Source organism: Muntiacus reevesi, chromosome 21 (assembly GCF_963930625.1).
Source record: "Muntiacus reevesi chromosome 21, mMunRee1.1, whole genome shotgun sequence".
Classification (NCBI taxonomy): domain Eukaryota; kingdom Metazoa; phylum Chordata; class Mammalia; order Artiodactyla; family Cervidae; genus Muntiacus; species Muntiacus reevesi.
In genome coordinates this window covers 9,862,701-9,886,749 of record NC_089269.1, presented here as the reverse complement: position 1 = coordinate 9,886,749, position 24,049 = coordinate 9,862,701, and the positions used below count along the sequence as shown (strand labels likewise).

General features: G+C 41.9%; 1 protein-coding gene and 1 pseudogene across 6 annotated transcripts in view; one reads left to right on the top strand and one right to left on the bottom strand.

Annotated features, from left to right (window-relative positions):
- Window positions 1-24,049, top strand: part of NXPE3 (neurexophilin and PC-esterase domain family member 3) — a 55,195-nt gene that overhangs the window by 10,223 nt on the left and 20,923 nt on the right. For all 6 annotated transcript variants that reach the window (XM_065913710.1, XM_065913709.1, XM_065913712.1 and 3 more), the window contains one exon: window positions 21,151-21,905. In XM_065913710.1, coding sequence (XP_065769782.1) covers window positions 21,151-21,905 — 755 coding nt within the window. The remainder of the gene's footprint in view (window positions 1-21,150; window positions 21,906-24,049) is intronic.
- LOC136152523 (ubiquitin-ribosomal protein eS31 fusion protein-like) lies at window positions 1,101-16,622 on the bottom strand (annotated as a pseudogene).

Sequence of the window (24,049 nt, the reverse complement as noted above, 5' to 3'; positions counted from 1 at the left end):
ACCCGCGGCGGGGGTGATGGATGATGAGTGTCTCAAAGGCTGTGCGGCCCTCAAGGTGGGGACGGCATATTATGGAAGCCTTACAGCGCCCGGTGCCGAGGAGGTGTTAGTAATAGTCCCCTTTTCCCTTCTCTGCTAAAAATCCCCTTCATGAACTCACGTGTCACCCAGATTTGTGGAGCGCTTCCTATCTGAAATGATGCTGTTCTTTTAATTTTGTTGGCTTGCGGTACTTCTCAGGTGACAGGTCCGAGTTAACTCTGGTATCTCTTTGCTCTTTGGATTCTGCTCTGCACCGACTGTTTGTCCAACATCCCGGCCCTGTGGGAGCTCAGGTTGCTCGTCTCTTCTATCCTTTCAGGAGTTTCTCTCCCCGGCCTCCGGGAGTTTGCTTACACACGTCTGCTCCTTAATACTCTGCTGAATACTTACTTAGGACTCTCTGCAGATCTCCTGAGCTCTCTGTGTGTGTAGCTCTCTTCCCCTCTTACTTTCCTAAGGATTCTAATCAGCTTGAAGACTCTCAGCACCATCTCCTCAATTTGGGGGGTTCACCAGGCTCCTGCTGGGTTCTGTCCTGCTGCTGCAGGCTGGAGATGCTCTCAAGGCTGTCTGCAGAGGGCACACACTCACAGGAATCATCTCCTATATTTCCCGTCTTTCAGGTTGTCAGCAAAGGGCAATCAATCATAGGAATCATTTCCTTTATTCCCCATCTTTCAGGCATCATTTCTTTTGTGGTCTAACGTATTGTGTCTGGGGAACCACTGTTTCAGGTGGAAAAGTAAATCTCGCCGTTTCTCTCTCTTGGTTGCAAGCAGAAGTCTGGGAGACTTGAAACTGAAGGAAAGACTTGAGCTGGAGAGAAGGTTTCATGGACCAAGGGGAGCTGGAGAGGATGGGGCCCAGAGCACAGACGGAGCACATAGTGATGTAGGATGAGGGACACGTTTCATAGGGTGTGTTCTTGTTATCGTTTTATTATCAGCTATGTACGGGGAGGTGTGTTCCTTCCCCTGACGTAAGAGGGAAGATCGTCATAATGGGTGGCAATGTGATACATCTACTGGTGGAAGGTGAGACACTGAGGGAGTCCTTGTCTAGAAGGGAGGTGGAAGGTGGGAGGAGGGTGGTGCCCGGAAGACTGGCACAGATGGGCGTGAAAGAATGGGAGTGGGCGATGGAGCTTGATCCTGCAGGATGATAGCGGGACGGTGACTTCCAAGGTCACACGTGTGCGTGGTGCTTATCTGCGCTGGTTTTGTGAGGGTGTGTGTTTTACCGCATTCACCAGCCTGGGCGTAAGAATAGACAAGGTGGTTGTGTATGTCCAGGAGGTCTCGGATGCCTAGGGGGTAGGAAAAGGGTGAAGGAGAGACTTGAGAGGGTAAGCCATTCATTCGTGGGTGCTCAGGCCTGTCCAACTCTCTGCTACCCCATGGACTGCAACCCACCAGCCCTCTCTGTCCATGGAATTTTCCAGGCAAGAATACTGGAGTGGGTCGCCATTTCTTTCTCCATGGATAAGCCACAGTCCACATCATTAAAGTTACTGCAGTCAGAAAGGAATATTAGGAATTATTGTTAGAGACCCTCTTAATAGTCCTGCCGTGGTTCCTAGAAACTTTTGGAGAATGTCCACTCACAGCTCCAACTGTCTGCATGAACACAAACCAAACAGTAATGGAGAAGGGAGGTGGCAAGTAAGAAATGATGTAGGGCAGTTTTGATGTTAAAAATTATATAAACAGATCTTTTTGTGGAGTGTAGTGCAACACTTTGCCTTGTCTAAAGATGTCATCTTGTCCAGGCTGAGAATGTTGTCATGACTTTTAAACCATTCAGTTTATTGCTGTGACATTAATAGTTAAAGAAGTCTGGGGAGTGGGGTGGGGATTGGGAAAGCCTTGGCCATCTGACATCCCTTAATTCCTGGTCCATCCTAGGCTTCTGATCGTGACTGTACTTGGCTTGCAATTAGAGTATCTGAGCATTTTCTAAAAAGTACAGACTCAGTTTTAATTAAAAATATCACATAAGAAAATTAGCCGTTACGGTGATGAGGGGAGAAAAAGCATTTTCAAATGTGCCACATTCAGAGCTGGTTAAGATAAATGAAACACACAAATACTGAACACAGCAAATAATCTTTCCATTGGTAACAGGTCTCCTCACGTTTTGTTTCACTCTCAAGTTAGTCTTCTTTATATTGTATATGGGGAGTGTTTTGCAATTTAAGAAAGAAATATTTCCTTTGTCACAACTATTACGTTTTTACTTAGTTTTCCAACATAAAATGTGATTAGATACTTTAAGCTCTTCCACTTCTGAAACATTAATAAATAGGTATTGAATGAAAGTTGAATATATTAAAAATAATTCATGGGGCTTTTGAAAAATGAAAATCCTGAGACTTCTTGCCTGCTCCATCTCAGCTGTATCACAACACAATCCCCACATTTCCTAAGATTTGGTCAAATTCGGCTATATAAGTATGGGGACCAATAAAACCCACAAGCAAGCAAAACCCCTCTAGTGAGGTGATTGTGGATAGAACAACTACTATCGCAAATTCACAGATTTCTGAATTTCTGTCTCTGAATGTCATGTTGGTATAAATGGTAGGCTGAATAAGGCCCCCAAAGATGTCAGTGTTTGAATTTTCAGAACCTATGAATATGTTGTCTAATAAAAGGGACTTTGCAGATAAGTTGAATTTAAGGACTTGAGGTAAAGATATTATTTAGGATTGTTTGGGTGGGCCCAATATAATCATGTGGGTCTTTATAAGAGAGTGGCAGAAAGATAGATATGATATGATAGGTAGATATATAATCTACCTGGATATTAGATCTTAGAGTGGATATTAGAGTGATGTAGGTAGAAACCATCCTCTCATATCATATATGAGAAGGAAGTATATGTTTCGATATCTAGCAGAAGGTTGTAGGGAGAATTCCTTGCTATTTTTCCGATAAACTCTTATTGAGCTTTGCCTGTATTTGTTTTTTCCTTATTTATTGATATTTTAAATATATATGTTTTCTGATTATGAAAACAGTGCCAGTGTTTTAGGGCTTTTGACTGCAAGTGAAGAAGGCTGGTTCAATCTGGCTTTAACATTAAGGAATGATATTCATTTAGAATAGAAGTCAGGAGGTAGGTTGGGCGTAGTTTAGGCTCCCTCTCTCTCTGAGTCTGTCAGCTGTGCCCTCCGGCATGCATTATCTGTGGCATCCACTTTCACGGTTGGATTTTACCTTTCTGCACAGCAGCAGGTAGTTGTGTTCTTTTACATGTCCAGCTTGAGATACAACTTTTTTCATTGGCAAGTAAAATCAGAGAGCTGTTCCCAGAGTACTGGTGATGTCTGGATTTGGGTGCATGCATCCCTCAGAATCCTCCAGCAGCTTTTCATAGAATACAACTGGGTCACAGGTCCATTGCTCAACCAGTCACTTGGGATTATCCTTTGCACAGTCAGGCCCGCCCCTGAACTGGACTGACAGGTCAGTAAATAGCAGTGAAACGAACGTGGGACAGGCAAGCTTCCGGTTCACTCCAGTCCACGCCTTACAGTGGCTCCAGGAGTGACTGCTGGTGTTTCCTCTGGGCTCTGCATTTTAAAATATGGCAGACCTTGAAGTTGTCCTTGCCACTGACCTAGAGTAGAGTTATCATTTAGGAAAATTAAGCAAGTTGACCTTTTCGCATTTTCCTATATTCATTCGTTTTGGCTGCACTGGGTCGTAGTTGAGGCTTGAGGGATCTTCAATCTTTGTTGTGGCCTGTGGTATCTTTAGCTGTAGTTTGTGGGATCTAGTTCCCCGACGAGGGATTGAGTCTGCCCCTCCTCTGCATTGGGAGCTTGGAGCCTTAGCCCCTGAACCACTAGAGAAGTCCCTCTTTTTAAGTAAAATCCAGGTGACTTGGGCTTCCCTGGCAGCTCAGACAGTAAGGAGTCTGCCTGCAATGCAGGAGACCCAGGTGTGATCCCTGGGTCAGGAAGATCCCCTGGAGAAGGAAATGGCCACCCACTCCAGTATTCTTGCCTCGAGAATCCTGTGGACAGAGGAGCCTGGCGGCTACAGTCTATGAGGTCACAAGAGCTGGACACAACTGAGACTCGCACATTTCAGGTGAGCAGCACCAAGTGTGTGGTGATTCTTGGACTGGGCTGCGTGGGTCAGTCTTCTGGTCTTGAATTGGCAGCTTGTGGCTCCCCAAGGAGCGAGCGTGACTGTGGGAGAGGAAAGGGGGAGAAACAAAGGAGAAGGGGGCATGTTGTGAGCACGCAGCACGTGGTTTAGTCCTCAGTGTCTTGTCATAGCCTCACAAGAGCTGAAAAGGAGACGGAGGCTGGGGTATCTCCTAAAAGGTGATCAAAAGGCAAGGGAACCTTTCCTGTTTTTAAAAAGTTGAGATATAATTGGCAGACGAATGGATAAGAAAGCTGTGGTACATAGACACAATGGAATATTACTCAGCTATTAAAAAGAATGCATTTGAATCAATTCTAATGAGGTGGATGAAACTGGAGCCCATTATACAGAGTGAAGTAAGTAAAAAAAGGAAAATACCAATGCAGTATATTAAATCATATATCTGAAATTTAGAAAGATGGTAACGATGACCGTATATGCTAGACAGCAAAAGAGACCCAGATGTAAAGAACAGTCATTTCGACTCTGTGGGAGAAGGTGAGGGTGGGATGGTTTGAGAGGATAGCACTGAAGCATGTATATTATCATATGTGAAACAGATCGCCAGTCCAGGTTCAATGCATGAGACAGGGTGCCCAGGGCTGGTGCACTGGGATGACCCTGAGGGATGGGATGGGGAGGGAGGTGGGAGGGGGGTTCAGGATGGGGAACACATGTACACCCATGGCTGATTCATGTCAATGTATGGCAAATACCACTACAATATTGTAAAGTAATTAGCCTCCAATTAAAATAAATTAATTAAGAAAAAGAATAAAAGACCTGCAATTAAAAAAAATTGAGATGTAATTTACATATAATGTTGTGTAAGTTTAAGGTATGCAATGTGTTGATTTGATACATTTGTATATTGCAATATGATTACCACTGCAGTGTTAGCTAGCTCTTCTTTCTTATCACTTAATTACCATTTCTTTTATGGTGAGAACAGTTAAGATCTTGTCTCTTAGCAGCTTTGAAGTTTATTACGTAAACTTACTTATAGTGATACAGTAATACAGTTTTGTTGACTATCATCACTATACTGTGCCTTCCATCTCCAGGATTTATTTATAGACCCGTTGCAAGTTTGTACTCTTAAACAGTATCTCCCCAATTTCCCCATTCCCTAGCTTCTGGTAGTCACCATTCTATTCTATGTTTTTATGAGTTCAGCTTTTGTTAAAAAAACACTTGATTCCATTTACCCCCTGCACCCACCCCGGCCACACTGCCTTACAGGATCTTAGTTCCCCAAGCAGGAATCAAACCCAGGTTTCTGTTTAGAAATTCATTGAGAGCCAAATGGGCATTCTTTTATAGATTACAATATTTTTTGCTTTGGCTGCTTTTTTAGGATTTTCTTTTTATACTTGTTTTTTGACAGTTTCACTATAATGTGTCTTGGAGAAGATCTTTTTGCATAGAGATAATAGATTGATCTATTAGATTTTTGAATTTGGTTGTCCAAGTATATCCCTAGGTTTGGGAAGTTCTCAACTATTGTTTCTTTAAATAATCTCTCTGCCCCCCCCCCCCTTTTCCCTCTCTCAAACCATGATTATTCTAATATTTGTACACATGGTGGCATCCCATAGAACATGTAGGCTTTCTGTGCTTTATTTCATTCTTTTTTCTCTTGTCTTCTCTTCTGATTGGGCCATTTCAGAGTTCCTGCTCCCTCATTCAGTCTTCCATTTGATCTCTTCTGTTATAGATGCTCTTTATTGCATTTTTCATTTTATTCATTGAATTTTTCAGCTCCAGAATTTCCATTTGCTTCTTCTTTATGATTTCTTCCTCAGTAAATTTCAGATTTTATTCATGTATTTTTTAAAAAATTTGTCTTTGTTGTAATATAGCCCATTGAGTTTCCCTGAACAGCTATTTTGAATTCTATTTTTTTTTTTTATTTTATTGATTTATTCTTGGCTGTGCTGGCCTTTGCTGCTGTGAGTGGCTTTTCTCTCGTCGGGGAGAGTGGGGCCACTCTAGTTGCGGTGCATGAGCTTCTCATTGCAGGGACTTCTCTTGTTGCGGAGCACCGGCTCTTGGCTTGCAGATTTCAGTAGTTGTAGCTCCTGGGCTCCAGAGGGCAGGCTCAGAGGTTGTAGTGCACGGGCTTAGTTGTTCTGCAGCATGTGGGATCTTCCTGGATCAGGGATCAAACCCGCATCTCCTGCATTGGCTGGCAGACTCCACTGAGCCACCAGGGAAGCCAGCTATTTTGAATTCTTCATCAAAGGCTAAATTCTGTGCCTTTGAGCTTGGTTATTGGAGGAGGATTGTTACCTTTTTGTGATGATGTGTTTCCTTGGTTCCTTCTGTTCCTTGTACATTTGCATTGCTACTTTTAGGCTTGAAGTAGCAGACACCTTCTCCTGTCTTACTGGTTCCCCTTAGATGGGGTAAAATGTTCATCAGTCCTGTTTTAGCTGTGTGTTTTGCTTGCCCTCACATGGGTACACACTTTCCACATCTTGCTTCTTGTGACACAGTTCTTAAGCTTTTCTTAACACCCACCAGGCTAGCCGCTGTTAACCTTTTGTTTTCCAGACAGAGGCAGTATAGCTTAAATTTGCGTTTCTCTCTTGCCCAGAGAAACTGGCCTGTTTTTCTGCCAGTGTTCTGTGTACAGAGTCACTCGCGGCCTCGTTTGGCAGCACACAAGGAGCCGCTGGCTGCAGCGTGTGCGGAGGTGTGGGTTTAGCACACGGGCCGGGGGGCTCTGTTGCAAGATTGTTGGCTGAGGCCTTAGGCTTGTGGGCGGACTTCCTGCCCAGGTCCTGAGCACACTCAGCAGGAACTGTGTCCCTTCGGTGCCCTTTGATGCTCTACCTGCCTCCTTCCTGCAGCCCTCCCTCCCTGGGGCCCTGGAGGTCCCCCTTTGGTCCTCGGGGTGCTGCCGAGTTAAGTGGGTTTCTCTCACAGCGGGGGTCAGTGGGCACCCACTGGCCACTCTCCGTCCCTCTTGGATGAGGATGCTTCTGGGTGCTGTAGCCTCGGGCTTGTTGTGTTGGGGGAGGGTCAGTGCTGGCGAAGTTCCTCTTACCCTTTCGGTTCCATCCAGACTTGTATTTTTTCTTTCTTTCTGGAATTCCTCCTTGGGAAGGCTGAATTTCTACAGATTCTTTCTCATCCCTTGGTATTCTCCTGGGTCACCCCTCTGCAGGGTCTCCCTGACTGTGGCCAGGAGGGGCTGGGACAGGTTCGCTGGCTGTGCTGACAGCCCCGAGCTTTATCTGCCTGTTACTAGATACGCACGTGGGCGAGACTGCAGCTAGGGCCCCGCGTGTGCTGCGGGATCCCACAGTTCCCACAGAGGCAGTTTTGGTTTTGGGTGGGAGCCACATTTGTTGTTAAAAAGCGGGACAGAAATGGAGGAATGTCTTATGCCACATCATGATGCTGATATCAACTCTGCTAGGGAAACATTTTCAAAGTCATTATTATCCTTTTTAATAAACAAATAATACTGGGTATTCTTTTAAAATGGAGGTGCCTAATGAAATTTATTCCAATTGAGAGCGTCTGCATGTACACATACAATGAAAGAGAAGTACAGGATCTAAGAACATCATTAAAAACCCGTCGATATTTTGGGATTATTTTCTACCTTGTTTGAGATTACGTTGACCTTGCTTAGCCTTTTGAAGTGGTTTGGCAACGATGGGGAGCCTGAGGGCTTGTTTAAGTGGTTTGTAATGGGTAATAGGTTAGAGTAATTGTTGATTTTGTTTTCCTTTTGTTTTCTCGTGCAATTTAACGTATTGCATAATGTAAGAAGCAGTTTCCTGGGTTAGGTAACTAAAAAAGTTCTGCATCCAGTGTGTGTGTGAGGTACACCAGGCAACTCTTGGACACCAGCAGCGTGACATATAGTTCTACTCAATTCTCACACGGTAACTGAGCAGGACCCGGTGGGGCCTTCCTCGCAGACCCTGCCACCTCATGGCCTCTGCCTACTTCCTGTCTGCAGAAAAGTTGTAGTCTTCCCAGCCTTCGCTGAGTCACAGAAGTCTGGCCCAAGAATTAATGATTGAAAGGATGTGAACACATAGTGATAGATGTAACTGCTGGGCCAGGAGAACTGGTAACAGTTTAAGCAGTAAATCGGCCAGGTAGCAGTCACAGAAGTTTTAGTTCCTCCCTGAAATACATGGATAACATGTATAACAATCCGATAGGCATTCCTGAGCTGTTTTACGGATTGCTTAAAATCCCCTCCAAATGGAAGAAGTTGACTATTTGATGACCGTGAGCTTACTGGAGCCTGAAGGTTGATAATGTTAACCGCTGTGACACCACCCCGCTATCATACCATCAACCAAGCGGAGAATTGTGTGTGAGCTGATAACATCCCCTGTGACTCCCTTCCCCCACTTTGCCTTTAAATATTCTTCCCTGAAATCCATCTGGGAGTTGGGGTGTTTTTGAGTATCAGCAGCACTGGACTCCTAGTCTGGCACCTTAACAATAAACACTGCATTTTCCTTCCCCGCAATCTGATGACAGTAGATTGGCTTTATTGGCTTTACTGAGCGGGCGAGCCTGAAGATAGCATCTAACCCCACAAGTTAAGGTCTTAATTTTACAAGACTCCCCCTCCACCCCCTACTTAAGATGCCAGTCACCAGACTGGGTTGTGACCTGTGCTTCTAAATGACTAGCTGTAGATTGGAAATTCCAACGACTCCTGCCTTGGCTTCAGTTAGTTTTGCTAGAACAGGTCACAGAAATCCGAGAAACATTTGTTTAAATTATTTATTTAAATTGGAGGATAATTTCATGACAGTATTGTGGTTTTGCCACACATGGACAGGAATCAGCCATGGGTGCACATGTGTTTCCCCATCGTGAGCCCCCCCCACCTCCCTCCCCACCCCACCCCCCGGGTTGTCCGGAGCACCGGCCCTGAGTGCCCCGCCTCATGCATGGAACTTGCACTGGTCATCTGTTTCACATATGGTAATATACATGTTTCCGTGCTAGTCTCTCAAATCGTCCCACCATCCTCTTCTCCCACAGAGTCCAAAAGTCTGTTCTTCACATCTGTGTCTCTTTTGCTGCCTTGCATATAGGGTCATCGTTACCATCTTTCTAAATTCCGTATATATGCAGTAATATACTGTATTGGTGTTTCTCTTTCTGACTTACTTCACTCTGTATTATAGGCTCCCGTTTCGTCTACCTCATTAGAACTGATTCAAATGTATTCTCTTTTTATAGTTGAATAATATTCCATGGTGTATATGTACCACATGCTTATCCATTCGTCTGCTGATGGGCATCTAGGTTGCTTCCATGTCCTGGCTATTATAAACAGTGCTGCGATGAACACTGGGGTGCACGTGTCTCTTTCAGATCTGGTTTCCTCAGTGTGTTTGCCCAGCAGTGGGATTGCTGGGTCATATGGCAGTTCTATTTCCAGTTTTTTAAGGAATCTCCACGCTGTTGTCCATAATGGCTGTACCAGTTTGCATTCCCACCAACAGTGTAAGAGGGTTCCCTTTTCTCCACACTCTCTCCAGCATTTATTGCTTGTACACTTTTTGATGGTGGCCATTCTGACTGGCATGAGATGATACCTCTTTGTGGTTTTGATTTGCATTTCTCTAATAATGAGTGATGTTGAACATATCTTTATGTGTTTATTAACCATCTGTATATCTTCTTTGGAGAAATGTCTGTTTAGTTCTTTGGCCCACTTTTTGATTGGGTTGTTTGTTTTTCTGATATTGAGCTGCATGAGCTGCTTGTGTATTTTGAAAATTAATTCTTTGCCAGTTGTTTTGTTTGCTGTTATTTTTTCCAATTCTGAAGTCTGCCTTTTCACCTTGCTTATAGTTTCCTTCATTGTGCAAAAACTTTTAAGTTTAATAAGGTCCCATTTATTTATTTTTGTTTTTATTTCCATTACTCTGGGAGGTGGGTCATAGAGGATCTTGCTGTGATTTATGTCAGAGTGTTCTGCCTATATTTTCCTCTAAGAGTTTTATAGTTTCTGGTCTTACATTTAGGTCTTTAATCCATTTTGAGTTTATTTTTGTGTATGGTGCTAGAAAGTGTTCTAATTTCATCCTTTTACATGTGGTTGACCAGTTTCCAAGAAACACTTTACTCATTTTACTTACAGGATTACTGGTCTATTGAAGTAGATGAGTAGTTACCTAGGACTAGGATGGGAATATAGGTTTGTGAAAATGTGGATTGACTGCTAATGTGTACAGAGTTTCTTTTGGGGGTATGAAAATACTATAACTGTGGTGATGGCTAATCCAAATTATGAATACACAAAAATCTCATAAATTGTTCACTTAAATAGGTGAATTGTATGGTATGTGAATTATACCTCAATTAAACTTAAAAATAGGAGAGAAAAAGGTTTCAGGTCTGTTACAAAAAGCTGTAATTCAGAAACAGCCAGAGGAAGAGATACACAGGGCAAGGTGTATGGGAAGGGCATAAAGGTGCCATCGTAGTCTGAATATACTGTTCTCCTTGAATCTCCAAGTGTTCACCAAGCTGGAAGCTCTCCAAACCCCATCCTTTTGGGTTTTTATGAAGCTTCATTCCATAGGCATGTTTGATTCATCTGTGACTGATTCAGCCTCCAGCCACACTCCCTTCCCTGGAGGTCCGGGGTGGAACTGAAAGTCCCAACCCTCTTATCACGGTCAGTTCTGACAACCAGCTCCCATCCCGAGGTATTTTCCAAAAGCCATCTCAGTAACATGAGCCCCGTTGTGGTGGAAAGGGGCTCGTTAGGAGTAACAGGACACACATTCCCCTTTTATGACTCTAAAGAGTTTTTAGGATCTGGAGACAAAACCAAATATTATAGCAAAAGATTTCCCATTTCTCTTATCATTAAAAGTCTAAGGATTTTGGGAGCTGTGGGCCAGGAATTGTGGATGAAGACCAAATATATATTCCTCACAGATCACAATATTGGAGGTACATAATTATTTTCCCTGTCCATTTTTTCAACCACCTTCTATTTATCAGGGAAATAATTAATGAAAAGTATAAAACACTCGAAAGACTAGAGAGTACATAAGTACTTAAGTATGCAGTTGAAATTCCTCCCCAGTCTTGAGAGTGAGTGTAATTTCTTGGATGTAACTGCTTGTTTGTAATTATGTGGGTGGTTAGCACTGATTACACATTGCATAGTTACATCTTGATTTGTCAGCTTTACACTGTACCTGCTGACCTTTCCACATCAGGCAGTGCAGTGTGGGTGGTTAAATAAAAACACAGGCTGAAGTCAGATTGCTTGGGTTCTGGTTCAGGTTTGCTGTTTATAACTGGTGTGACCTTGGGCAAATTATCAAACCATTCTTTGCCTCAGTTTTCTTGTCTATCAGATGGCCTAATATCAAGACTTACCACATGGGATAATTTAAACATTGTTTTAAAAGATTTTTATAAAGTCTTTAGGAAAGAGTGTCTGGCACTCAGGTACTTAGTAGATGTTGGTTGATGTTGCTGTCCCTATTAAAGATAATGAAAGATGAGGTCTTCTGCTGACTCACACTTTCTGTCACTCTCTTTCTAAAATTTGTAAAATATATTTTCTTCTGTGTATTAAATAATGTACTTGGGCCTTTTCTTTCCTGAATAGTGTTAGATAGTACATCTTAACTTCCTCCTGTTAAGTGAAGAAGAAGGGCACTTCTACATTATGTTACATTTGACTCCTGTTAGCTATCATATTACTTCTGCATCATCAGGCTTTGTAATCTTTAGTTTTATTGCTCTGACTATAATTAAGGATAACATGCATTCTTTATGGATTGATTCTTATTCTTAAAAAAAAAAATACAGCATTATTATGATCATGTAAATGTTACCCAGGATAGAACATGATCCTTTGAGACCAAACCTTTATCTCTTGATGGAGAATGTCCCAAGCATCAAGGTCAAATGGATCCTTTTTACAAGTACATCAGTTGCTTACTCATGCTGCATTTTAATTTGCTTTATGTTTTAACCATGACTTTCTTATACCTCTTCTTGCTTTTTCTGGAGGGATAATTGCCTTTTTTTTTTTTTCTGATGAGAGGAAATACCACCTTCTATAACATATCATGAGGATCTTCCTTCATATAATTTGTTGAATCCATTTGCTTCTTCAGGGCATTTCCCGCCCCCCAGAGCCCTCTATCTTCCTATTTCAATGTTTACTGATTATTATCTTGATCTGTTGCCCAGCTGTGGTTCTGAGTTTGCTTTTCATTAAATTCCTGGCTCATGTCTTTCACTTCCGTGGATTTTTCTTTCCAATTTACTGGACTAAATCTTCAAATAATGTGTTTCTGAAAGGGCACATGGGAACTAAGCTTACATGTCTGAAATGGTCTTTATTTTGCCCTCTTCTTTGATTTCCATCTGGGTTTAGAATGCTGTATTCAAAACCCTTTTCCCTTAGAACCTTACAATGTTGCTCCACAATCTTCTAGTGTCCTGTGGGTTAAAAGACAAGGCTAATGCCAATCTAATTTTTGTTTTTTTATTTAAAAGTATTTTTTATTGGTAATGTTGTTCTTCTTTCTGGAAGACAGAAGAACTTTTTTTCTTTACCCCTGAAATTTTACTAGGCTCTAATGTGAGGTCTTTTTTTGGGTATAAAACTTTATTGTTAAACAGGCAGATCTGTTCACTAATAAGAAAACAGTTTAAACATCTGAATTTTAGAGACAGAGCATAAAATTTTGAGATACAAAATACTAGAAAGCCATTGTATTGTACAGTGTGTAGAGCAAAATGTCACAATATAAATGACAATTAATGTCCAAACTAGAAAAGACTGAAGTGCTTTTAAGGTCTTGTCTTCTAAGCAGGAAGGCCAAAGTGAAGATTAAGAACCATTTCTAAGAGAGTGTAAATCATGGTCTTCAGGAAGCACCGTAGTTCTATTAAGGTACTTTCATGTATACTTGGGATAAATCCTATTTGATCATGGTGTATAATTCTTTGTACACATTGTTGGATTTGATTTGCTAATATTTTGTTGATGATTTTGCATCTATGTTTATGAGAGAAATTTGTCTGTAGTTTTCTTATAGCGTCTTTGTCTAGTTTTTGTGTTAGGGTAACGCTGGAAAGAGTTAGGAAGTACTCCTTCTGTATTCTGACCGAGACTGTAGAGAATGGCTACAATTTCTTTCTTAAATATTTGATGGAATTTATCAATGAACCCCATCTGGGCCTGGTGGTGTCTATTTTGAAAGGTCATTAATTATTGATCCAATTTCTTTATTAGAGATTACAGACCTGTTCCGATGACCTATTTCTCCTTGCATGAATTTTAGCAGATTGTGTCTTTCAAGGAACTAGTCCATTTCATCTCAGTTTTCAAATTTGTGAGTGTAGAGTTGTTTATAGTATTCCTTGATTATCCTTCTAATGTGTATGGGGTCTGTGGTGATGTCTCTGTCATGTCTGATAATAATGATTTGTGTACTATCTTTTTTCTTTAGCCTTAACTTCAGGCTTATGAATTTTATTGATCTTTTCAAGAAACTGGCTTTTGGTCTCATTGTCTTTTTTCTATTGATTACCTGTTTTCAGTTTCATTGATTTCTACTCTAGTTTGTAATTTCTTTTCTTCTGCTTACTTTCTACTTGATTTGCTTTTCTGGCTTCCTAAGGTGGATGTTTAAGAGTTTGATTTTAGATCTTCATTTCTAATAATGTGTATTCAAGGCTGTAAATTTCCCTCTAAAGCCTACTTTCACTGCATCCACAAATACTGAAAAGTTGTTTTTCAATTTTATTTTAGTTAAAAAGATTTTAATTTTTTTATTGATGTTTCTTCTTTTGACCCTTGTGTTATTTAGAAATGTGTTGTTTAATCTCCGGGTATTTTGGGATTTTCCAGCTATCTTTCTGTTATCAATTCCATCTTTCTTGTTTAATCCCATTGTAGTCTGAAGGCAGACATTGTGTGATTTCTATATGATTTCTTTTCGGTTTTTTATAGTATATTTTATAGGCCCAGAATATGATCTATGTTGGTGAATGTTTCATGTGAGCTTGAAGAGAATGTGTCTTCTGTTGTTGGATCAGTGGTTTATAGATGTCCATCATATCTAGTTGGTGGTGGTGCTGTTGAGTTCAACTAAGTCTTTGCTGACTTGCTGCTTTTTGGCTCTATCCGCTTCTATTTTTTGTTTGTTTTTCGGTCATGCTGTGTGGCATGTGGGTTCTTAGCTCCCCAACTAGGGGATCGAACCCATGTTCCCTGCAGTGGAGGTCCAGAGTCTCAACCACTGAACCGCCAGGGAAGTCCCAGATCTGTACGTTTCTGATAGTGGGGTATTGAAATCTTCAATTGCAACTCTGAATCCATCAGTTTTTTTCTTTCAGTTCTATTAGTGTTTACCCTACATATTTTGACTTTCTCTTGTTAGGTACATACATGTTAAAGATTGTTATGTCTTCTTGGAGAATTGACCCTTCTATTATTATGTAAAATACCCTTCTTTTTTTTTTAATTTATTTTTTGGTTGCACTGGGTCTTTGTTGCTGTGTGTGAGCTTTCTCTAGCTGTGGTGAGGCACTCTTCGTTTCTGTGTGCAGGCTTCTCACTGGTGGCTTCTTTTGTGGAGCACAGGCTCTCGGCCTTAGCTGCTCTGTGGCATGCGGAATCTTCCTGGATCGGGGATTGACCCGCTGCAGTGGGCAGGCAGATTCTTACCCACCGTATCACCAAGGAAGACCCTGTGATACCCTTGTTTATCTCTGACTTTCCTTGTTCTGAACCCTACTCTGAGGTTAATATAATTCTTCTGATCTCTTTCGATTAGTGCTGGCACGGTCTATCTTTATCCATCCACTTTCTTTTAATTTATATGTCTTTATATTTAAAGTAGATTTCTTGTAGGCAACATATAGTTGAGTCTAACAATCTCTGTCTCCTAACTGATGCATTTAGATCATTGATGTTTAACGTGATTATTGATATAGTTGGATTCATAGCTGTCATACTTGTTACTGTTTTCTATTCATTGCCCTTGTTATTTGTTCCTGTTTTTACCTTCAGCTCTTCTTCTGACTTTTGTGGTTTTAATTTAGCATTGTATAGATTCCATTCTGACTCCTTTCTTAGTCTGTCAATAACGCTTCTCATTTTAAGTAGCACTAGAGTTTGCAATATGCACTTATAACTAGCCCAAGTCCACTATCAAATAATACTGTATCGCTTCATGGGTAGTGCAGGTACCTTATTAATAATAAAATGTTATTAATTCCTCCCTCCTGTCCCTTGTGTAATTGCTGTCATTTATTTCACTTGTAAATAAGCACACATGTACACACACACACATATAAATGTACATGGTCAAATACACTGTTGCTGTTATTACTTTGAACAAAGTTGTTATCTGTTACAGTTAAAAATGAGAAAATAGAAGTTTTTTATTTTACCTTCAGTTATTCCTTCCCTGATGCTCTTCCTGTCTTTGTGTAGATCTGAGTTTCTGACGTATATAATTTCCTTACTTCTGAAGAGCTTCTTTTAACATTTCTTGCTAGACAAGTCTACTGGCAACAGAGTCTCCTAATTTTTGTTTGTCTGAGAAAGATTTTCTCTTTCACTTTTGAAGGATAATTTTTCTGGGTACAAGATTCTAGGCTGATGACTTTTTTCTTTCAATGTGTGAAGTATTTCACTCTACCCTGTCCTTGCTTGCATGGTTTCTGAGAAGTCAGATGTAATTATTATATTTGCTTTGCTAAAAGTAAGGTTTTTTTTTTTTTTTTTTTCCCCTTTTGGTTTCTTTCAAGATACTTTATCTTTGATTTTCTACAGTTTGAATGCAATATGCCTGGATATAGTTATATTTTGTATTTATCCTCGTTTATGTTCTCTTTGCTTCCTGGATCGTTGGTTTGGTATCTGAATTTTTTTTTTAAATGTTGGCTCATGTCTTTATTCACCAGTATACAATTGCTTGTCTTCTGGTTTGTTGAAACAGTAGGTCAGCCAACATTTGCCACAATAATGTCTGTCAAAATGACTGGCCATAAAAACTCCAGAACCACATTCATCTGAGGGACCCTCCCGGCGAAGGTGACTGATTTGCCACGCTCACCCACCTTATAGTATTTCAGAACAGCCAGTTTAGCCTTCTTCCTCTTAGGCTTGTTCTTCTTGTGAGTGGTGTAAGGCGTCTTCCTCTTCTCGGCACCATCACAAAGTTTCAACACAAGGTGAAGAGTGGGCTCCTTTTGAATGCTGTAGGTCAAAGGACATCCATCTTCCAGTTGCTTGCCAGCAAAGATCAGTCTTTGCTGGCCGGGAGGAACTCCTTCCTTATCCTGGATCTTGGCCTTTACATTTCCTATTGTATCCGAGGGCTCTACCTCAAGAGTGATGGTCTTCACTGTGAGGGTCTTCATGAAAATCTGCATCTTGGCGGTGGTTCCACTGCAGATAGCGGATCCGAAAGGGTGTCTGACTTTAATTTGGGGAAATTTTCAGTCATTATTACTGCAAATATTTCTTCTGTTATGTTTTTCTGATCCTTTTGATATTCCTATTTGGCGTATCCCACCACTCTTGAATATTCTGTTCTCATTTTAAATTATTTTTTTTCTCTTTGCTTTTTAGTTTTGGAAGATTTCCTCAAATTCAGAGATTCTCTCCTTAGCTGTGTCCATTCTGCTAGTGAGCCTTTCAAAGACATTCTTCATTTCTGTTACCGTGGTTTTACTATCTTGATTTCTTTCTTTGCTTTTTTTCCCCCCCAGTATGTCCTTTTCTTTCTTTCTTTCTCTCTTTTTTCTTTTATTGAGGGGCGGGCCTTGCTGTGTGTCTTCTTGAATCTTAGTTCCCCAACTAGGGATTGAACCTGGGCCTTCAGCAGTGAAAGTGTGGGGTCATAGCCGTTGGACATCCAGGTAATTCCCTTGAATTTCTTTTAATTTCTATTTTTCAAAGAAAAGTTTTATATTTACGACAAAATTGAGAGGAAGTGTTTTATATCTGGATCAGCCTATGAATAACCAGTGTTGTGACTGAACTGGCCCTTGCGGCTCTTTTGATTGCAGGCTGCCCTCGCATTAACCATCAGGAAACTGGGGGGAAAAAAGAGCAAGGTGTATTTAGGTCCTGGAGGATACATGGCATGCCTGGGGCCACACACCTAGGTCATGGGAGAGAAAAAGAGAGAGAACATGGGCCTGAGGTTGTTCTTATTGGGCTCAAGGGTGGGCGCCTGGAATTTCATGGGTTTATTCTTTACTGGTGAACTTAAAACATGATTAGGAATTTGAAGCATGGGAAGAGAGAAACAAGTGGCCCAAAGGGTCATTTGTCTCAGTCAACCAAGATCCCTAAAATAAAGAAGCCTTGGGGGCAGGGGAAGAGCGTGGCTCTTTATATCTCATCATGTGAATGTCTTGACAATCAAAGTTGAAGTCAGACACTTGCATTACAAAAGAGAAAATACAACTCCTGGGGCTTACACTGCAGAAGATTACAGGTAGTTACCATACACTCTGTCTTGATGTATGCATGGCCTCCGCTATTATTAACATCACTCACTGGAATGGCACTACTTTTTAAATTTTAACCAAGGCTGAACCTACACTGACACATCATAATCACCCAAGGTCCATAATTTACTTTAGGATTCACTCTTCAGTTCAGTTCAGTTCAGTCGCTCAGTCGTGTCTGACTCTGCAACCCCATGGACTGCAGCACTCCAGGCCTCCCTGTCCACCACCAGCTCCTGGAGTTTACTCAGGCTCATGTCCACTGAGTCAGTGATGCCATCCGACCATCTCATCCTCTGTCATCCCCTTCTCCTGCCTTCAATCTTTCCCAGCATCAGGGTCTTTTCCAAGAGTCAGTTCTTCCCATCAGGTGGCCAAAGTATTGGAGTTTCAGCTTTAGCATCAGTCCTTCCAATGAATATTCAGGACTCATTTCCTTTAGGATGGACTGGTTGGATCTCCTTGCAGTCCAAGGGACTCTCAAGAGTCTTCTCCAACACCACAGTTCAAAAGCACCAATTCTTTGGCACTCAGTTTTCTTTATAGTCCAACTCTCACATCCATATGTAACTACTGGAAAAATCATACTTTTGACTAGGTGGACCTTTGTTGGTAAAGTAATGTCTGCTTTTTAATATGCTGTCTAGGTTGGTGATAACTTTTCTTCCAAGGAGCAAGCGTTTTTGAATTTCATGGCTGCAATCACCATCTGCAGTGACTTTGAGCCCAAAAAAATAAAGTCTGACACTCTTTCCATTGCTTACCCATCTATTTGCCATGAAGTGATGGGCCTGGATGCCATGATCTGGTCCCAATTTTCTGAATGTTGAGTTTCAAGCCAACATTTTCACTTTCTTCTTTCACTTTCATCAAGAGGCTCTTTAGTTCTTCACTTTCTGCCATAAGGGTGGTGTCATCTGTATATCTGAGGTTATTGATATTTCTCCCAATAATCTTGATTCTAGCTTGTGCTTCCTCCAGCCCAGCGTTTCTCATGATGGACTCTGCATATAAGTTAAATAAGCAGGGTGACAGTATACAGCCTTGACATACTCCTTTCCCTATTTGGAACCAACCTGTTGTTCCATGTCCAGTTCTAACTGTTGCTTCCTGACCTGCATACAGATTTCTCAGGAGGCAGGTCAGGTGGTCTGGTATTCCCATCTCTTTCAGAATTTTCCAGTTTATTGTGATCCACACAGTCAAAGGCTTTGGTGTAGTCAATGAAGCAGAAGTAGATGTTTTTCGGGAATTCTCTTGCTTTTTCTATGATCCAGCGGATGTTGGCAATTTGATCTCTGGTTCCTCTGCCTTTTCTAAATCCAGCTTGAACATCAGGAAGTTTACAGTTCACGTACTATTGAAGCCTGGCTTGGAGAATTTTGAGCATTACTGTACTAGCGTGTGAGATGAGTGCAATTGAGAGGTAGTTTGAGCATTCTTTGGCATTACCTTTCTTTGGGTTTGGAATGAAAACTGACCTTTTCCAGCCCTGTGGCCACTGCTGAGTTTTCCAAATTTGCTGGCATATTGAGTGCAGCACTTTCACAGCATCATCTTTTAGGATTTGAAATAGCTCAACTGGAATTCCATCACCTCCACTAGCTTTGTTCATGGTGATGCTTCCTAAGGCCCACTTGACTTCACATTCCAGGATGTCTGGCTCTAGGTGACATCCTTCATGATTATCTGGGTCATGAAGATCTTTTTTGTATAATTCTGTGTATTCTTGCCACCTCTTCTTAATATCTTCTGGATTCACTCTTTATGTTATACATTCTATCAGATTGGACAAATGTATAAGGATGTCTGCCAATCATTATAATTTCAGCTAGAGTATTTTTCCTTACTTAAAAAATCCTCTCTGCTCTGTCTGGCTTTTTTTTGGTTTTTGATTCCTTCTTGGGATTTTCACCTCTTTCTTTACCTTGCCCATTATTTCTTGCACATTGTTTGCTTTTTCCATTAGAGCCCCTTAGCATATTAATCATAGTTGTTTCAAATTCATGGTCCAATAATTCCAACATTCTTGCCATTTCTCAGTCTGGTTCTGATGCTTGATCTGTGTTTTCACAGTGTTTTTTTTTTTTTTTCCTTTTAGTATGTCTTGTAATTTTTTTCTGAAAGCTGGACAGGAGGTACTGCCTAAAAGGAACTCCAGTAAACAGACTTTTCATGATGTGGAGATGAAATGTGGGGGAGGTGAAGCATCTTATAATCCTGTGGTCCTCAGTCCTCTAATGAGTCTGTGAGCTTCAGAGGGGCTTCTTAGCCTCACCGCCCCCAACCAGCTCTTAAATTGATGGAGTGTTTAGAATGGACTGGTGTTGGGTATGTCCTTTACCTCGGTTTGGTTAGGCTCTGATAAAAACCCCAGTAGGTTGGGCTCTGGTGAAATAGTTTTTCTTGAGGGCAGGCCTTGTTAAAAAAAAAGAATAGAATCCTCTGACACCCAGTAGCTCCCCATCCACACTGTCACCTTCTGTGGCTTCAGTTACCCCTGGTTAACCGTGATCCGAAAATATTAAATGGAAGAATTCCCGAAATAAACAACTTGCCCATTTGAAATTGTGCATTGTCCTGAGTTGCATGATGAGCTCTTGTGCCGTCCTGCTCTCTCCCACCCAGCATCCTCAGCCACTGACATCATCCTGGCTCAGTACAGGACCACCTGAAGCAGATGACCCTGCTTCTGACGTTATTATCGTCAGAAGGTCAGTAGTAGCCTGACGCTGCGTCTCGCTGCTTTTGTCCTTCATCTCGCCTCCTCTCATCACGTACAGATTTTAACCTTTTTCGTCATCATGAGAAGATGGAAAAGTACACCATGATCGGATATTTTGAGAGAGAGAGAGAAACCACATTCATGTAACTTTTATTACAGCAAATTATTATAATTATTAGTTTTATAATTATTATTAGTTATCGTTGTTCAGAGCTTCCCTAGGGACTCAGATGGTAAAGAATCTACCTGCCATGTGGGAGACCCAGGTTCAATCCCTGGATTGGGAAGATCTACTGGAGAAGGGAATAGCTACCCGCTCTCACTGTGCCTAATTTATAAATTAAGCTTTATCATAGGTATATATGTATAGGAAAAAGCAGTATATACGGAGTTTAAAATGACCCACAGTTTCAGGCATCCAATGGGGGGGATCTTGGACATATCCCCTGAGGATAAAGGAAAACGACTGTACTTCAGAATGACTCCTTTCCCCCATCTCCTTCTGGAAGCACCAAAGGGGTTTTTCTCTGATATTTGCTGTGAGACCCTTATAAAACTGGTGAGCTGTGCTTTTTTGAAACAATGTTGTCCCAATAAAGGTTTTTTTTTTCCCCAAGTAAGTTTTATTAAAATTTAAACTGAAGCAGGGATTTGTTTGGTTGCCGTAGGGAGATTTGTCATAGCTGTGGTTCCTGTTCTTTGCATTTTTCTCTGCAGTACTTGGACCACGAGACCGCTTCAGCCACGTTCATAGACACTGGTGGACAGTTCGCGTCCTCCCAGGTGGTGAGAAGCAGCCGGAATCCTTACTGCGGCTATGAGCGCCAGATCCTGTCCAGCCGGGAGCGCCTGGAGGAGGACTCCTTGTTGGCCGCCCTGCAGTGGCGGGAGCCGGACGTGGGCCCAGTCCCCTTTCTGAAGAGCACCGATCCTTCCTCCAGCTATTTTGTCATCTTGAACTCTGCAGCCTTCTTCAGGGTGGGAAGCCAGCTAGAGGTGCTGGTTCACGTGCAGGATTTTCAAAGAAAGCCCAAGAAGTATGGCGGAGACTACCTGCAGGCCAGAATCCACTCCCCTAGGCTCCAGGCGGGGGCCGTGGGCAGGGTGGTGGACTACCAGAACGGATTTTACAAGGTCTTTTTCACTCTGCTCTGGCCAGGTCAAGTTAAAGTGTCCATATCTCTGGTCCACCCCAGTGAAGGGATCCGGGTTCTTCAGAGCCTGCAAGAGAAGAAGCCAGATAGGGTCTACTTCAAGAGCCTCTTCCGCTCAGGGAGGATTTCTGAAACTACGGAGTGTAACGTGTGTCTTCCTGGGAGTCTCCCCCTTTGCAACTTCACAGACCTCTACACTGGGGAACCCTGGTTCTGCGTCAAACCAAAGAAGCTCCCTTGCAGCAGCAGAATTAACCATTTCAAAGGCGGATACCTGAAGGGCCTGCTCACTGCTCCAGAGAATGCTTTCTTCCAGAGGTATGTGCTCCTTGTCCCAGGTGGGGATTGAAGAGTCCCTTTCCACTGTCTTTGTCCCACTCAGGAGACTTTCTTATTTTGGTCATGTGCTTCTTACATCTCTCTCAAACTTGGCCCAATTCAGGAGAGGTGGTAAGAAAATAAAGACTGATATTTGGTGATTAGTATGTTTATTTCAGGGACTTGCCTGGTGGCTCAGATGGTAAGGAATCCGCCTGCAATGCAGGAGACCTGGGTTCAATCGCTGGGTTGGGAAGATCCCTTGGGGAAGAGAATGGCTACCCACCCCAGTATTCTTGCCTGGAGAATCACAGGGACAGAGGAGCCTGGCGGGCTACAGTCCATGGGATTGCAAAGAGACATGACTGAGTGACTAATACACATACACACATATGCTTATTTCAGTTCAAATTAAATACCTTAAATTTTTGTTCTTTTACCTTAACATCTTTTGCTTCAGAACTGCATAGCATGTCTGTAGCTGTATAAGCAAGATCACTTATTCACAGAACAGACAAAAAAATCATCTAAGAACAGGGCTACTAGAGGTCTTACAGTCAAGCTAATGTTTTAGCTTCATGTCTCAGAAACTGAAAAAAGTCTTAAGTGTCACATTATTAGTTGTTAAAATCATATAAACATTTCTGATAAGAAAAGGTGGGAATATGGTAACATTGCTGGATTGGTTTAATGATAAGCATGAAGATTGAAGGCAGGAGGAGAAAGGGATGACCGAGGATGAGATGTTTGGGTGGCATCACCCACTCAATGGATGTGAGTTTGAGCAAGTTCCAGGAGTCAGTGATGAACAGGGAAGCCTGATGTGCTGCAGTCCATGGGGCTGAAAAGAGGTGGACACGACTGAACTACTGAACTGAACTGAACTGATGGGAAACCAGGAATATCACATGGAATTTCATTTTTCAAGTTAATAGCTGTTGAAATTTTTGGATTATTGAGCACATATTCCTATTTTTGAACATAGGTATGAAACTTTTTCAGTATAATGATCAATATATGGCATAATATGCAGAAGGAAGTATATAGAACCAGTGTGAGGTAAAATTTCCATTTTCTTCAACATTACATGCGTGTGTGTGTGCATGCTCTGTCGCCTCAGTTGTGTCCGACTCTTTGCGACCCTACAGACAGGACTGTAGCCCCAGGCTCCTCTGTCCATGGGATTCTCCAGGCAAGAACACTGGAGTGGGTTGCCATGCCCTCCTCCAGGAGATCTTCCCGACCCAGGGATCGAACTCGAGTCTCTTACGTCTCCTGCATTGACAGGCTGGTTCTTTATCACTACTGCCTAGAATAAAACAACATTCCTAAGAAATAAAAAAGGTAGAAAAATTGCATAGTCAGAAAGTATAATTATTTGAAAGAATGTAAAATGCTTTTTATTTTTAAATGATATATATACTTTAAAAATATTCCCTTGTAGAGATGGTTGTTGTTGTTTTAGTTGCTAAGTGGTATCCAACTAGTTTGTGACCCCGTGAACTGTAGCCTGCCAGGTTCCTCTGTCCATGGGACTCTAGGCAAGAATACTGGAGTTGATTGCCTTGCCCTCCAGGGGATCTTCCCGACCAGGAATCGAACCCACATCTCCTGTATCTCCTGCGTTGGCAGGCAGATTCTTTACCACTGAGCCACCTGGGAAATCTGTGTAGTCTGTAGCAGCTTCAAAAAATAAAGTTCCGAATTTTTGCTTTTCCCACGGTCAGCTTTTCGTGGCAGAAGTTTAAATACATTATTTGCTAGACCCATGCCATGCTTCCAGAAGCCCAGCAGAGGGCGCGCTGCTCCCGGTATGTTTACTGTACTAGTCTTCCTAGGGTTTTGTGTGTGTGTGTGTGTGTAGCTCAATACAAAAGGTCTTTGGTTTTATTTTTTAATCAGGCGCATTATTTATCAATAGGACTTCCCAGGTAGCACTAGTGGTAAGGCACCCACCCACCAACGCAGGAGACATAAGAGATGTGGGTTTGATCCCTGGATTGGGAACATCTCCTGAAAGAGGACGTTGACAGCCCACTCCAGTATTCTTGCCGGGAGAATCCCATGGAAGGAGGAGCCTGGTGGGCTACAGTTTGTAGAATTGCAGAGTCAGACTTAGCATTTACACACACCATGAGCAGACT